The 16,607-nt window shown below is 38.1% G+C and overlaps 2 protein-coding genes across 4 annotated transcripts; both read left to right on the forward strand.

Moving 5' to 3' along the window:
• The first annotated feature begins 1,029 nt into the window (after positions 1–1,029).
• Positions 1,030–12,176, forward strand: stx16 (syntaxin 16). Of its 3 annotated transcripts, XM_061728571.1 has the most exons (9): positions 1,030–1,439; positions 5,638–5,649; positions 5,773–5,880; positions 5,992–6,132; positions 7,813–7,975; positions 8,088–8,176; positions 8,278–8,421; positions 9,055–9,135; positions 10,689–12,176. In XM_061728571.1, exons 1-9 carry the CDS (start codon positions 1,359–1,361, stop codon positions 10,791–10,793), a joined length of 924 nt encoding a protein of 307 aa, XP_061584555.1. In that variant the 5' UTR covers positions 1,030–1,358; the 3' UTR covers positions 10,794–12,176. The 3 variants fall into 3 exon arrangements, with proteins under 3 accessions (XP_061584555.1, XP_061584554.1, XP_061584553.1); XM_061728570.1 differs by lacking the exon at positions 5,638–5,649 and having other exon boundaries at positions 1,030–1,484; XM_061728569.1 differs by lacking the exon at positions 5,638–5,649.
• A 314-nt stretch (positions 12,177–12,490) lies between these two features.
• Positions 12,491–16,319, forward strand: LOC133448689 (EEF1A lysine methyltransferase 3-like). Its single transcript, XM_061727456.1, has 3 exons — positions 12,491–12,972; positions 13,118–13,229; positions 15,810–16,319. The coding sequence occupies exons 1-3, from the start codon at positions 12,811–12,813 to the stop codon at positions 16,205–16,207; spliced, it is 672 nt and encodes a 223-aa protein (XP_061583440.1). The 5' UTR covers positions 12,491–12,810; the 3' UTR covers positions 16,208–16,319.
• The last annotated feature ends 288 nt before the right edge of the window (positions 16,320–16,607 follow it).

Consider the following 16,607-nt stretch of genomic DNA (forward strand, 5'->3'; position numbering starts at 1 on the left):
ATATCTACCATGAAGCTATGTTTGAGACTAACTATTATAGTCTTGTTCTATAGCTGCAGCTATGACTACTGCCTCTAACACACTAGAGTTTACACTAACTAGAGGTTTACTAAACACTAAGTAGAGGTTTACTAACACTAACTAGAGGTTTCAATAAAAGTCCACATTTAAAAAAGATACTCATACACTATACAGTGCTGTCTTATTCTACTACCGTAACCTAAATGTTCCTGTTGTTGGGTCATATGTTGAGCTTGTTTGATCAAACATGGGGTCAGTGATGGTGAACCAGCTCACTACATACTAACGACTGCAGTACTCTATGTTCGGTCACAATGCTTTTTTGGCAAGATGTCTGTATGTTTAGCAAGCTTCAGGTCATAATTTATATGGATGGTCTGCCAAAGAAGGTATCCAAGAGGGTGAACATAATTCTCATTTTGGGAAAATATCATATACATAAAAATAAATGGAAAAACAGCAAACCCTCCATAGTCTGTTTTAAAAACGAAAAAAAAATATATAACATCCATAAAGGTACTATCAAAAGAAAATCAGTCTATACATGATTTATGTGAAACCATGTCAAAGTCTCTTACTCTTTAAGTTACAATCTTGCTACGCTTAAACACTTTTGTTGAAATGTCAACCCCTGTGATTATTTTATTTTGTGATTATTTTATTTATTTATTTTGTTTTATTTTATTTAATCTTAGAAGATTATTTTAGAAAACAAATGTATAGGTATACAGTACATATTCGCTTATGTGTTGTGAGCTTGTTATGTTTCAGATGCAAGCAAATGTTTCCTCAAAGGAATGTTGTACTTTGAAATGTTAAATAAAGTTAAAAAAAATATTAAAACAAAACATTAAAATAAAAAAGTATTTAATCCGGATTTAAAGTAAAAAAAAAGACTGCAGTACTGCATCTTTGGACCATTCCTGCCCCGGCCGCTAGGTGGCGATGCCTCCATTCAGTGACAGCTAACTACTACAACTAAATAACAAGAGAAGAAGAAGCGGCTCACGCAGGTGTTTACCTCCGTATCACTTCCGTAGCTCCCTGACAGCGTAGTAACGCAACTTTCTGACATCAAATCCAAATATCTACACTCAATTTGACATCATTTTTGCTGTTTTTAAGTCGAGTAGTGGAGATGCCTAACATGTCGATATGACCCCAGCTCTTTGCTGCTCATTATAGTCGCTGTTTCTCGGGTTTAGTTCATTCATCGCAGGCGGAGCTAACGCTGGCCGTCAGGTTAGTTAGCACCGCGTCACTGGGAATAACTCCATCAATCAGCACTCGATTCGCACTTTTCCTGCGTTAAATTTTAGATCTCAAGTTGGGTAGTCATGGCCACTAGGCGTCTGACAGACGCCTTCTTGTTAATGCGGAACAATGCTATCCAAAACCGGCAGATATTGGCTGAGCAAGTGAGTACATACGAGCCCCGTCTGAGCACACGTAGCAATGCTGCGGTGAGTCTGATCTTTCTGTGATTACTGTGTAGTCAGTCTGATCTTCCTGTGTGAATTATTACTGTGTAGTCAGTCATCCTCGTAGCTAGAACCACTAGTGTACTAATGTGTCCTGCATATGAATAAGGAGTAACTATGTGCTGATGTGGCCGTAGTTGAGCTTTTTATCCGTGAGGTGATGGAGATGATAAAAGCTGTTCAGACACGTTTTTATTATCACGCCATCTAAACAGATGCAGAAAAATTCAAAATATTCTCTTTTTTAACTTAAAAAAAGGTTATTAATCGCTTAAGCCAGGGACTAGAATATAATTTTGTCACAAGTTATACAAAAGCATGTTTTTATCATTATTTTTTATGTGCATGTCTGCTCCTCACGAATAAAACTGCTGTGATGTAGTTTAGCTCACCCTGTGCCCTTGACCTGTATTTGAACTAGACTGTAGTCAATTTCTCTTGCACTTATATGCAGTACTGGAGTTGAGGAGGGATGAGGGGGGATGGCATCCCCCCTGAAATAAAAACGGTCAAAATCATCCCCCTGTAAAACTGCCATCCCCCCTTTCCATCCATTATGTCATTTCATTAATGAATGTGGTATTACTGCTATTTCAACATTTAGAGTCATCACCAGAAAAATAACACCAGAAAAATAACTTATTTGACAATTTTCATCTGTTTCAAGTAAATTTTCACTTGAAATAAGTAGGAAAATCTGCCAGTGGGACAAGATTTATCTTTTCATTACAAGCAAAAACATCTTGTTCCACTGGCAGATTTTTCTACTTATTTCAAGTAAAAATCTACTTGAAACAGGTGAATTTTTTTTTTCCAGTGATGAGTCTTGTTTTAAGTGTAATGAGATTTTTTTTTACTAAAATGAGACATTTTAACTAGAAATAAGACAAATATTCTTCTATTTTGAGTTTTTGCAGTGATCCATGTTACTTATCCTGTGAAGGACAGAGCCATATTGATAAGTTCAGAAAACTGTTTTTTATTTTTGTGTTTTGATGTATTTGATGTAAGCCCAGTGGATATTTAAAGCTTACAGAAGGCTGCATTTAACTGCTGCTATGTAATTCTTTTCTGTCATTGTTTTGGTCAGTGCTATTATTTGTAATATATTATATTATTTGTAATCAGCACAAATTATCTGTCCCCATATGATAAAATCCACCATCCGCCCTGATTTTATTTTACAACTCGAGTACTGCTTATATGAATGTGTGACACACACCAGGACAAGGAAAACTTGCGTTTCATTTATTTCTATGAATCTTAATAGGGGGCAAGTAAGCTCCATGTTTCCTTTATGGTGGATGGTTTGATTTCCACAACAGAAGGATCCATGAGGCAGGATTCTTTTTTTTTTTTAGAAACCAACAGAGCATAAGCACTGCGTCAAGCAGTGCCGAGGCCCTTCCCTCAGGGTGTCTTCTCTTTTTTTTGTGAAGGGATTGACGCACACAACAACATGCATTTGCAAAATGAATCCAGACAACAACAAAGAGAAGTTAGTCACCACAAAGACTCTAGTGCCTGAAAACAGCTTCAATGAGATTCAAATCGTCCTCAAAGAGATTCAGAATGGCAAAAGGACTTGAAGTGAAAGCATTTTTTTTTACATGGGTCAATAGTTTAGAAAATCTTATCAGATCGTCCTGTTATTTTTAAACATTATTCAACCCTTAGTAAAAAATATATTTTTAATCTTCTGGCACACGTTATATCAACTACACAGTGAAAGGTAGCCAACATAGGCCCCTCTTACTGCCTAGAAGCTTGCACGTGTTTGGTACATGTGACTATTCACACTCTGTCATGAACAATTGAACCACTTACCTGCCTGCTGAGGTAAAGTTGGCCTTCTTCTTCCACTGAAGAAAAAAAACAGCGTGCAAGGAAATTCCATGAAATGGACAGGTCCAGAAAAAAGAAATCTTCAAAAACAAAACAGGGTCTTTGCACTTTGTCATTGCTGATGGCAAACTGTGCAAGCCCTCAGTGTCATCAGTGATTTCTGTTGTATATCTGTGTAAACGTGCTGTAAATTGGGTGGCTGTTGGAAATTCCTCTTTAAAATATCAAGTAAGCCGTAAATAAGGAGCAGCCATGATGAGTCCTCTATAATGAGACTGTTTTGGGGAGAATCTGATTCCTGTCAGTAACCCTCTGAACTTATAGGAGCTGTTATAGGACTTATCAGTAATAGAAACAATAAGGAATTATCGGATGCCAAATGTTAGGTATCCCATGCAAGTGTATTGCAGTCCCTTGAAAATTCAGAATGCTTTAAAAAATAAAAGTCTTGTTTTTCTAAATTAACTATATTATTGTCTTTTTTTGAAATAATTGTCCAGTTTTCTTGAATAACCTAAATAATTTTTCTTAAAAAAAAAACAAAAAAAAAAAACTTTTTTTTTTTGGTTCTGCTTTTCTGAATTAACAAGATCCTTTTTGATGAAGGGAAAAAAAATCTTCTATCGGCTATGAACTTAAACAAACTCTTTCGGAAAAATGTGTGTACGTTAATTGGTATTATAAATCATGATCTTGTTGCTGAAGTAGGACCTTTACCCTTTAAACCTCTTTTCAGTCCCAGGCTTCTTCAGATTTGCTGCAACACAGATTCTTCCTGCCCACTGCTATAACCCTGTAAAATTACTCTTTGAAGAGACTTAAATGAAATGACTGCTACAAAAAAATCAGGAATATCCCAATGTTTCAGCCCCAAAACAAAATAAAACTGGATCAAACTGAACAAGGAAAACGCGCTCCCATTTAACCAAAGAATGAGGAGGAAACAATATCTAAGTAATTCAGAAAAAGAGAGCAGGGGATTTTTTTAAAAAGAGATACATTATTTTGAGGAAAATAAAAATAAAAACTATAAGCAAACGAAAAGAGTAGGGATAGTCCCAAAATATATTACAGTCAGTTGAATAATAATAATAATAATAATAATAATAATAATAATAATAATAATAAAGTTCTATTTTTCTGAGTATATGCCTTGTCAACCCAGTGAATACACCACAGAATGAGTCAACTGACTTCATGTGTACTCTGGTACGTCAGTCCTCCAGGCTCACAGGGGAGGTGCAGTTAGTTTAAGCTGATTTGAAATTTATAAACCCCAGTGCATAACCTGATTAAATAGCTTTTTTTCCACAGTCAAATCTTCACTGAATTGGATGTCAGCACACTGTTGGAAATAATCTTAAATCAAAGTAAAATCAGGAGCATTTTTCTGAACAAGGGCCCCAGCGAAAAATAGAAAATCCCTAGTGATCCTGGAACAGAATGAGAGGTCTGTATGGATGGCCTCTTATGAACCCAAAACGCTCCTTACGGGACATTTGTTACACAGCTGAAGTCAAAAAGACAATTATGTGTTCCAAATAGGAAAGAAAAGGTGAAATACTACAACTTCAGTGTGGAAAATGATTTGAACAGCCTACAACGTTTCATTTTTGTGCACTGCATGTGTTGGTTGTCATTGTGATAGTCTCATCTAGCCGTCCATCAGTGTTATATCAAACTAAATTACTTGATGGTCAGCTGATGAGCCTGAACTCTGATTGAAATGTGTCCCTATTTTTAGAGCAGTGTGGTGCTTGAAAGCTATCACAATAAAGCTATTAAAAATCTCCAACCCAGCTGTTTTTTTGCTGTTAACCAAGCAGGTATTACTGTTAAAAATCCCATGTCTGCCATCTTATAAACCTGCAGTATGTTCAACTTTCCAATAACTCACAGCACTGCTGTAGTTGGCTGAAACAAAAACACACTCACACTAGACATATCCTGCTTATCATTTTAAAAGATATGAAAAATGTTCTGTTATACTTATGCTTGTCTGGTGAGCTCATCTGTCATTGCTGCTCCGTATTCTCGCTATCCCTTACATGTTATGCTTGTGTACTATTTATTTCTACCTTCACAGTTGCTATAAACCTTTTGTTTTGTTGTGTAGATTATATACAAAGACAGATGTTGTTGCTGAAACTGGATTTAAAAACATGTTTTCTTTAAATCTTTGTATTTGCTGCTGGTTTTCCGGGCCTCATTTTCTTTTCTCTCTGCCTTTCTCTCATTTCCCTCATTCTTTGCTGGATGGAACCACTCTCCCACCTAACAATCACATTAGGAGCTTGATGAGGTACAGTTTCCTGCTATGGTGGAATTTATTTTAAAGGCATAAAATGCAACACCATCAACACTACACTCTTGTGTTGTTATGTAAAACTTTATATATTTAAATTTTATTTATTTATTTTTAAAGTTGGCTGATGATCGAATGGCACTGGTGTCTGGGATCAGTCTGGATCCCGAAGCTGCCATTGGCGTTACCAAGAAACTGCCCCCCAAATGGGTAGAGGGGATTGACGAGGTAAACCAGATGTTTTTCACTGATGATGATGATCATTTGCACTAGAATGATCCTGGATGTGGATGAATGAACATTTAGGATGGGTATTAACTGGCATTTCTTACGTTTCAGATCCAATATGAAATCACTCGGATTCGGCAGAAGATGAAGGATCTGGCCTTGCTTCATGACAAGCACATGAACCGTCCCACACTGGATGACAGTAGTGAAGAAGAGCATGCTATAGAAATCACGACGCAGGAGATTACACAGGTGCCATAATTTAAGACTGTTTAGATGTGGGTCATCTTTACAAGCCCCATTTTGCAGGAAAGCTAAGAAATCTTATAAAATGCAACATAAATCTGAACCTGTAAACTGTCAGTTCATTAAAACCTTCATTTAATGGATACATAAAAATGAAATTGAGAATTTGATGCCAGAAACACACTGAAATGTGTCGAAGCCAAGCAAAGAAATACAGAAAAGTTCAAAGATATTAAAAGTAACAGTTATGGAAGATTTGGAAAGGGTGCCAGATTTTAGTATAAAAGAAGCATCCACCAAAGGGGTAAGTGGGATTTATGCTCCTGCATCAAAGCTATGCCGTAGGTGTGATAGGATACAGTGTAGCCTGACAAGCACCTCTCTCCTAATGTAACTACCGGTTGTTAACAGGGCCATAAGAAACGATATTGTTGTATCCTCCACGTTTTCAAATTTCCCACTGATATTTCTTCTTCGCCATTTTCAAATTGGGTAGAACAATAGTTTGCTGTAATGTCTATAAATGTCAACATTTATCTGCTCCAGCTTATGCAAATTATCCTTTAACACAAAAGTATAATTGCCAGAGACAGCTGAGGCCATGTGCGCAGCCTACGTGCATGGATGTGCATGACCTTCTAGCCTTCAGGAAGCAAAGCATGTGATACCATCAAACAACCCTGATCATTATACATTGAACACTTATGGTCACAGGAGAAGTTAATATATCTTATGTGGCTGTATGACTGATGCAGCAGCAATTACAAGGCTATTTATTATGCCCAGATAACTTGACTATGTACTATGAGAAGGAGCTCAGATTAGCCGGGCAAAAACACAGTAGACTGGTTCTATGGTGAATTGAATCCACATCTCGGCTTTATTCTTGGAAAAAATCAAGAGAGGACTTAGATAATCTTACCCAGAGGCTGTGTGTGAAGTGGAGGATGCTTGCATACTGAGGCAGTATCACGTTTATACACACACACAGAGTTGCTTTTAGTAATGACAGCAGACAAAATGAAATGTTCAAAAGTCCAATTACAATGAACTAAAACTGATTGAAAATGCTTATATGGGAAACTTGTCCATGGAAAGAAAAATGAGAAAGCAATTTCATCCAAACATTTAACAAAAAATCAGACTTGGCTAACTAAAGTCAGTTGTTTTTTGTTCTCAGCATAACAGAAAATTTTAGTTTAGTTTTGCACCTCTAATGGCACTGCTGTCACTCAGGTGACCCCATGATTCAGCACGCTGTGTAATCACTACCAACGGTAGCACAGTGGTTTAAAAATTGCTTTAATGTACTTTTCTAAACAGTTTCACAAGTCAGGGTGCTATAACACAATAGAGCCTGTTGCAGATATGTATTTATTAATTGTTTATTGTATGTTCTAAGTGTTGGTGAATGATGATACTGAAAATTATTTTCTGTTTGCATTTTGGATAAAAGTTCAAGCAAAAAAAAAATTGAAAGATTTATTTATATTATTTATATTTAAGATTTTGTTACAGGTACATTTTCTGAATTAACAGGAAATTAAGTTAAAGATAAAAGATTCAGCTTTTCTCGAATGAAACACTGACTGCATTTTAATTTTTAAATGTTTTTATTTTATTTTATTTTTTTAATTTAAACATGAATTGAGTTTAATGGAAATGTGATCTTTGTCTGAATTCCAGATGTTTCATCGGTGCCAGCGAGCTGTGACGGGTTTGAATTCTCGCTGTGGTCACTGCACTGAGCAGGAAGAGAGACTTCTGAGAAATGTGGTGTCGTCTCTGGCGCAGAGCCTGCAGGACCTCTCCACCAACTTTAGATACACACAGTCCAGCTACTTAAAACGTAAGAACTGCAGTACTGCTGGTATTGAGGAAATGCTTTTTTTCCTTTTCTGTTTGCATCGTACTGAACACGTATCATCATGTTGTCTAATGCCATCATTTTTATGGACCAGGTATGAAGAATCGCGAGGAGAGATCAAAGCACTTTTTTGATTCAGGGCCTTTAATGGAAGAGGATGAGGACTTAGCTATATATGACAGGGTGAGATAGTGTTTGCAGAGGATTTATGTTACCAAAGTACTAATTTCAGTTCTATTTTTTCATGGTGGTAACGGTTTATTTTATATTTGCATGTGTTTCAGGGGTTCACAGATGATCAGTTGATGTTGGTGGAGCAGAACACAGTTATGGTTGAAGAACGAGAGAGGGAGATCCGGCAGATTGTGCAGTCCATCTCAGATCTGAATGAAATTTTCAGAGACTTGGCTGGAATGGTGGTTGAGCAGGTATTTAGAGCAACAACAACAAAAATAGTTTCTGTAACTTTTAGATTTAAGTGTGGATTGTGTAAAGTATTGGCATTTATTGTTTGTCATCACAGCCGTTAAAACCTGATCATTGCAGAGCAATACTCTATTAGGAATGAAAGGTGGGATGTCAGAACTCAAAATTATGTTGTTTTTTTTAACACTGAGAAAAACAGAAACGTTTTTCTTTACTATGTAAGCTGCTTTTTGTAGGGACCACCCGCTGACTTTTTTTTTGCACTTTCTTGGATTTTTTTAGAGTTGTTTTATGTCGTCACAGGACTAAACCTTTGGGTAGAGGGTGAATAACAGGTCGTTGCTCAGATACGTCATAAACACACAAAAATAAGAAATGTCTGAGATGAGTAACTTTGGTATGAATTCAAATGTTTTTGATTTTTTCAAGGAATATTGTGCATAAAAATATGTTGTTGTTATGACAAAATGTTTTTATTTTTTTTTCATTTTCAACTTATTAATAAAAATAGAAAATACTTAAAAAGCGTTTTGTGGTATTGCACAACAGCAACTAATAACACTGGCAACATGTAATAATCTACAGATGAAGTGGTCTTCCTCTGCTAATGAAGGTTCCTGCTTTCCTTCCTCAAGGGCACTGTTCTCGATAGGATTGACTTCAATGTGGAGCAGGCTTGTGTTAAAACAGAAGATGGATTGAAACAGTTACAAAAGGTAAACAAAATATACTCTCATCTGCATACAGTTGTCCTCCGTGAGCCATCTGTGTTTAGCCTTTATCTTTTGAGCCCCGTTAGATGTTTTTCCTTCACATTGTCAGATAAAAGTAATTTATTTGAAACATTAATGGAGCTGCCATGAAAACATTATATACCTTTTTTGCCAGTGAAGAACAGTTTGTGTAAAGCAGCAACAGTAAAAAATGTGGCTTGAAACCACTCTATTTTACCTCTGACCACATTAGGACATATAGGTCTGCTGTGTTGACTTAAAAGCCACCAGCTATTTTTGCACAACAATTGCAGTATGAACACATTAGAGATCCTGAACATTCAGTGATGCCTTGAAAAGTTGCAATATTCCCTCCCCATTGTGTGCTTTCACAAAGCATTATAATGGTCTCTAATGTGAAGATGATCCATTCACTTTAAATCACAGTCAAGGACAAGTCCATAACGTCCCTAGTCAATGGCTGCTTTATTGAGTTGGCGCTGAATAAACGACAGTGAAACTGTCAGATGAATGTTGTTCCCGTGGAGGACACATTGCAGTGCCAGTCTCAGTTTCCCTGTTGCTGCTGGTGTTTGAGATGCTACGGTAAGTGAAGGAGGGAGACGATGACTCCTGCAGGTTGCCATGGATGGCAGCGGCGGTCAGCCAGGGGCTAGAATCCCAAATGGAGTGACAAAGTTCACAATATAGTGAGCCCAGCCAGTATCTGCCTCCACTCACCTAAATGGCCCTGTCAGATGGCCTTGTATTTTTATTCTTTCTTCTTTTCTTGCTTCTTTTTTTTTTCCCTTGCTTTGCAGCTGTCCTCACACCCCTATTATGGCTTTTTATAATGCCAGTTTACACAGCATTCATTTCGCCCTGTTACATCCCTGTTACTACATCCCGAGGCATTACAGCTGCGCGAACGAAACACCATGCTGTTATGTGTCATTCTCACAGAATAGGAATAAAGGTACTACAGACCAGAATGAACTGGCTGTGTAAATGTGGCTGCAGACAACTTGATAGACAGAGGAGACTGGCACAGAAATGTCTCCTGCTGTTTGGCTGCAGTGGGAACGATTGGCGTGGTTTGGCTCGTCTGTAGCCGTGCTGAAAATCCCAACTGTTTTGGATGCCTGTTAACACCTTCACGAAATCACAGATAAATCATATGCAGGTTATTGATTAATGAAGAATTTTTAAATACAGTAGTCAACATTTGAAATGAATCAAAAACACACTTGCACTTTATGTAAGAATTTTAACGATATCGATTCTTGTCTTAGGACGATGTTGAAATGTTTTAATCACCTTCAAATGTTGACTCCTATATTTCTTTCATTATAAATACTTTACTTGGAGAGCTAATAATCAATGTTTCTACCTGTAGTGGCACCAGAACAGCAACAACAAGTAGGAGGAAGACAGATCTTTGATATGAATAACTTATGTATCACAAGCATGTTATCCTTGTAATCTTTTTTCTTTCTTAAGTAAAGTGTTTTTATATCACTAACATTTGATGTTGTTTTCATTTTTTTTCTTTGCAGGCGGAACAATATCAAAAGAAAAACAGGAAGATGTTGGTCATTGTGATCCTTGTCGTCATAGTCATTGTTCTAATTATAATTCTTTTTGGAACAAAGTTTAAGTGATCCATTCCTCCGCCTCTCGTCTGTCTGGCTGTTTGTTCTGCATCTGAGTGGACTTGGACTTCTTTTGTTTTTCTTCCAAAAAAACTAACATATTTGCCTTTAATACCATCAAGGAAACATCCAAAATAATTCCACAACCTTGCGGGTGCACTTTTGGACTGTATGGAGATGTTTGTCTGTTTTTGTTTTTTTTTTCTTGTCGTTTGCTCTTTATTGAAAGAAGCAGTGAACAGTCTGGTTGAGTTGAGTTTATTCCCTCAGTTGATGGCCAAGACTGTCACAAGAGTCTGCTGCTCTGTGTCTTGACAAAAAAAGAAACACTTTGTTGTGCGTGAAAATGGACCATCAATGTTAAACTATTGAAGCTGAGAATTTTCTGCTTAAACTCAAAACATCGATTGTGATGTCATGAAATTGCTTTTTTTTTCCTGTCTAATATCATTGAAACATTGTGTTTATGGGTTTTACGTCCATCTTCAGTATTTACCCATGTAAGATGTAAAGAAGCTGTTTTGAATTAAGGCTGCACCAAGTCTGATAACAATAGCCATCTAGTATCACCAATATTGTTTTGTTTCTGTTTAAGGACCACCTGTTTTATTTTAAAAGCTCTACTTTAGTATTGGTATTGTGCTCCTTGTTCGTCTACTGTTGGCTTGAGGCATGACTTTTCGCCACCTCATCCTATAATTTTAAATTCTGTTTCACAATCACTACACTTTTCAGGAAGTGCTAATTTTGAAAAGAAAACAACAAAAAAAAAACAACTTGTTTTGTTTTATGCTGTCCTTGCATAAAGTGCTACTTTTTTTTTTAACTCTTGCAGTTTGCACATATTGACGCCAGAGGGGGAGGTGGGCTGCATTATGGATGTAAAACTACTGTTATCTGAATGACAAAAATAATTATTTATTTTCTAATGACTTCAAATGATCCAGAAGTGTTGGGTTTCTGGCAGATGTACTGTATATTGAGTAGTGTATATGTGTAAAATGCACCCAAACAGTTATTGTCCACTCCACTGAACTGAGAACTGTGATGTAGTTCAACACAAGGAGACCTTTGAACACAGCCTTATGATATGAATTATCTTCATTTCAGATTGGACACATTACATTTAGTTTGAATGTGTTGGAAGGTCTTTACATGTTCTTGTGTTATTTTTAAGACTGATGAGCTGAAATGATGAAGAGCTTTACCGTTTCTACTCAACCCTGCACTTCAGACCGCTGTTTATTCACCTTTGTCATTGATGTGAAGTTTTGTGTGAAAAACATTGGTCATGTCCTAGTGGTACTACATATTTGTTTTTCAAAACAAAACAAATAAGGAGTGAGAAACTTTTTATATATATATATACATATATATTAAAAAAAAAATTAAACCTGAAATGTGATTGTGTTTGTGAATTTGTGAATTGCGGTTTTACAAAGGTGGAAAAGAAATCCCTAATGAGATATTTGAGCAGTTGCTGGTGGATGTAGAAAGGTATCATTTAATTTGACATTATTTAGGTCACCAATATTTCTGTTCTCTGAATTTTAAGGTAGTAAATACACCAAACTTCCTTTTTTTTTTTGTAAGTCCCCTGTAGGTGGCGTGCAAAGTTGAAAGCAGAAGAAATCAGGGCCCTGGATCATAAAAAAAAAAAAAAAAGTGTAGATGGTATGGAGAGAAGCTCCTGTCCTGCCAGCTGATCCAATCTGTCAAGTTTTCTAACCCGGAAACAAAGTGCGTTTAACTCGAATTTCATATTAAAAGCCGTATATTGCTCTCGGATTGCTCCCCTGACGCTCACCCCAGGGGTTAACATGCCTCCAAACGGGGTTATCTAAAAGGGGAGGAATGTCAAGCGATAAAATCGTGTTCTACCTGTTGCATATTTAGGGTTTAAAACTAAAATAAACCCCGCCGACATACAGTAGTTTTGACCTGGAACTTGAAGGCAATCGGCCGAAACCCGATCTGTTCCTCTTTGCATGGTGTAAAAATCTGGTTCTTATTTCCCCCTCCAGTCATGATTTGTGCTGCGGATGAAGACGACCCGTTCCCGGTGGACGACTGTCTGTTCGCCGAGACATTTTCTAAGGAGTCTGTGTATGATCTGATGGGGGAACAGCTGCGGATTAGACAGGTGTTCGGCGCAAACCTCGGCGTGGCTGCTCCGGTGTGGGAGGCTGTAAGAGCACAAGTCGCTCATCTTTGGGGGGGTTGTTTGTTTTAGACTTGAGTATTAAGGCTGGTTTATGGTTCTGCGTTAAATCAACGGAGAACCATAATTCAGGCTTTAATGTGTGTGTTTTTTGTTTTTTTTTTGTACCCAGGCGTTACATCTATGTCACTACTTGGAGGATCAGTCAGTGCCATTGAGAGGACGGCGCGTCATCGAGCTGGGCTCGGGCACCGGCGTGGTCGGGATTCTGGCTGCTCGCTTGGGTGCGTTTGCGTCTTAAGGATTCATGGCACCTTTTTAAAGGGGACCTTTTATGGCATGTAATATCTATTTTAAACAGGGCTTGAATGTCTTAAAAACAAGGTTTTGATTGTTTTTTCTAAATAAATTAGAAATTCAGCCTCTGAGCCATGTCTTTATCATCCCATTCTCTAACCTCATTATCTATGAGGGATTCTGAGGGGAGGCTATTGGTGCGTCCGAAATGCCATACTAAAAAGTATACTTAAAGAAGCTTAAGGCAGGATTTATGAAAAAAATGCGTATGCGTTTTAAGTTTTCTAGTAATAATGTCAGATGAAGCATTCCAAACCAAAAAGAATGAGCCCTCTAATGTATCTCTCCGTTGCCTTGAACAGGCTGTGTGCTGCAAAATGTGCTGCAATTCGGGCCCAAATTTCCCGCGCTGTCCTGCGGATGTTACGTCAAATGACGCTGCATGCGCGTTCTCCCCATTCTCCCGTGCCGGCTTTGCTGTTGGCTGCAGTAACCCCGACGGTCGTCGTGGCGCTAATGAGTCTCATTTCTTATTCTTGCCTCAAGCTCCTTTAAGTTCGGCAAACTTTTGAGTAAATATCAGTAGTATGCATTAATTCGGACGTACTATTAAGAGCGCACACGGCACTTCCGTAGGGGGGGGGGTTGTTACCATGGTAACCTGTCACAGCAGCGGTAGCAGCCCGTTTATTCTGGCCGGAACAAGATGTCATTATATAATATTATTATATACTAATATTATAATATTAATATTATATAATAATATTATACTTACTATTATACTTATGACATATACGTATCACTTAGCAACCAAACACCGCTGTATTGCATTGTGGGAAGTTTCTGCTCGGCTAGTGTCCATCAATCCACACTAAAAAAAATTCTCCGGAATGAGTATGGATAGTGCATACTATTGAGTACGTTCTAATGTTTCGGACGCACTAAAAAATCTCACATACTCATTTTGCATACTCATTAGGGTGGAAGTATGTGATTTCGGACGCAGCCTATGATAATGAGGCACTGTGCTGATTGGCTGCCTGAATGACGCATAGCAGGAGAGGGCACAAAGCATCGCTCTGGGCAGAAGAGCAGTCGGCTGCGTACACTATTACATCGTGTCATAACTGCATGCGAGCGAGCGTCGGCGACAAAATCAATTCCATTGCTTTATTTTCTATTGGACTGTCCTAACTAGCCGCGAGTGACGCGGCGGAGCGCGACGTGCCGTTTTGAGCTGAACATTTGTCGGACGCCCTGCTTCTATTTTCTTCCAGCCGCTCGCGTTGAAAGCGCTGTAGGAAACAGTCATGGATGAGGAACGGCTGATCCAGTTAGTTGAAATGAGAAGTTATCTCTATGATACCTCCTCATTTCACAACAAAAACCTCACTACAAAGTGGCAGCTGGATGGAGGGAGATGGACAGAGAGCGTCCGATGTCACGCAGTGCTACGCGATAGTCAGACGCTCGCATGCAGTTAGGACACAGTGTTAGTTGTGGGCGTGGTTTGCATTTTGGTTACGTAACGAAAGGGAGCAGAATCTGAACGGCTCGTAGAAGCCACATCACACTGGATGGATCATCCGGGCGGCTGTACAGACACTGCAGAATTTGGTTGCTTTCCTCCTCCTCTGAGTTGGCAGGCTGAGGGGAGACCACTTTATATATGTTAAAGCAAGAAAAAACATGTTTTTTATAATAGGTCCCCTTTAAAAACGATTTGGGATTTTCCCTTTTTTCGCTTTGGGATTCCTGTATGAACTCTGTAAGTGAAGGTCCTGCACACCTCATGCTCCAGCCCCCTGCTGGGTGGCTCCAATGCTGCCACCAAAAGAGGATCTGCAGGACATCACAATAAATGTTTTAAATAAAAAAAAAACAGTGGTCTACTCTTACTTTAAATTACATTATTTTCAGTCAGTTCATAAAACCTAGAAAGTAAATACAGATCAAACATTGGGTTTATATTGGTTGTCACGGAGACCCTCCTACAGACAAAAATCATGCATACATATTTATATAAGATTAGATTCAAACTTTATTGTCATTGCACATGTTACAGGTTCAAGACAACAAAGTGGATGTGTTACCTGTAACTTGTATAGACATTTAACATACATGTTGTGGAAAAAAAAAATTCACACACCATGTCCCAAACATCGTCTGTATATATCCACATAAGGCCGAAAGAACATCCTTGCTGATGTCCTTGTTGAGCTGGTGGGCTTTTTGGCTTATTTGTAATCAAACTGTTTCTTTTCTTTTTATGCTTTTTCCATTCAGCCTTTTTTCTGTTTGTGATTTCACAACTGAAATAACCAAATCAAATTTCCTTTCTAGTTGCTCGGATGAGCGCCTCAGTTTTTTGTTTGCTTCATAATGTCGTGTGTGTTATTTCAGTTTCAGTGTATCCAGTGTTCTACAAAGTGTATAAAAGACTAAATGATAAACCCTAAAGTGGATCAATCTATAATTGTACACAGCACATAAGATGTCCACTGATCTTTGGCTGAAAATGTTATCAGCATCAAACAAAATCATGTTTATATATCTTTGTCTTTCAGGTGCAGAAGTAACGCTTACAGACCTCCCCTTGGCTCTGCCACAGCTTCAGGCCAATGTCTTGGCTAACATGCCCACTAGCGGTTGGCCTTCATCTCCACCCACTGTCCTCCCTCTGTCCTGGGGTGAGGACCACATGAAGTTCCCCTCTGACTGGGATTTGGTGCTTTGTGCAGATATCATTTACCTGCCAGAGACATATCCACTGCTTGTGGAGACGCTTGGTCATTTGTGCAAAAACGGAGCCGTGGTGTATCTCTCATCCAAAATGCGCAAAGAGCATGGGACTCCGGGTTTCTATGAAAAGTACCTTCCAAGGAGATTTAACGTGGAGCTTGTGCACCATGATGACAAACAAAACAATAATATCTACAGAGCATCTGTAAGGGCAGATCAGTGACAGCAGGGACAGCCGGCTACCAGACTGAAGGGACGCCAGCTGTGGCTGTGGTTTCTGCTGGTGCATTTTTATAAATAATAATAAGAGTAGTGATGTAATTTTCTAACTCACAGATACATTTGCCAATTTTTGTTGTTTTTATCCTTTACAAAATTTGACTTTTGTCTTCACAATGGGCCTTGAAGTCCAACTTAAGAGATTTCTTTTTTTGGTTGTTGTTGAACTTTTGTTTATTCACATATATACGTTTTACCTTGTCATCAAAATAAAACAGGTGCTAAGTTTTACCCAAGAAAATATCTATTTTTCATGTACAGCAGCAGACTGCATTTTTATGATTTATTTTTACTGGTTTGTAACTGGATCTCTTTACTCCTGGCCATGTATTTAAGATTATTTG

This window comes from Cololabis saira, chromosome 8, assembly GCF_033807715.1.
Source record: "Cololabis saira isolate AMF1-May2022 chromosome 8, fColSai1.1, whole genome shotgun sequence".
Taxonomy (NCBI): Eukaryota; Metazoa; Chordata; class Actinopteri; order Beloniformes; family Belonidae; genus Cololabis; species Cololabis saira.

Excerpts from the sequence above, each read along its gene's own strand:
- stx16 (XM_061728570.1), top strand. The coding sequence starts at position 1,359 with ATGGCCACTAGGCGTCTGACAGACGCCTTCTTGTTAATGCGGAACAAT. Across the intron at positions 5,881-5,991 it reads GGGTAGAGGGGATTGACGAG|ATCCAATATGAAATCACTCG; the intron begins GTAAACCAGATG and ends CTTACGTTTCAG. Across the intron at positions 9,136-10,688 it reads GATTGAAACAGTTACAAAAG|GCGGAACAATATCAAAAGAA; the intron begins GTAAACAAAATA and ends TTTTCTTTGCAG.
- LOC133448689 (XM_061727456.1), top strand. The coding sequence starts at position 12,811 with ATGATTTGTGCTGCGGATGAAGACGACCCGTTCCCGGTGGACGACTGT. Across the intron at positions 12,973-13,117 it reads CTGCTCCGGTGTGGGAGGCT|GCGTTACATCTATGTCACTA; the intron begins GTAAGAGCACAA and ends TTTTGTACCCAG. Across the intron at positions 13,230-15,809 it reads GATTCTGGCTGCTCGCTTGG|GTGCAGAAGTAACGCTTACA; the intron begins GTGCGTTTGCGT and ends TTTGTCTTTCAG.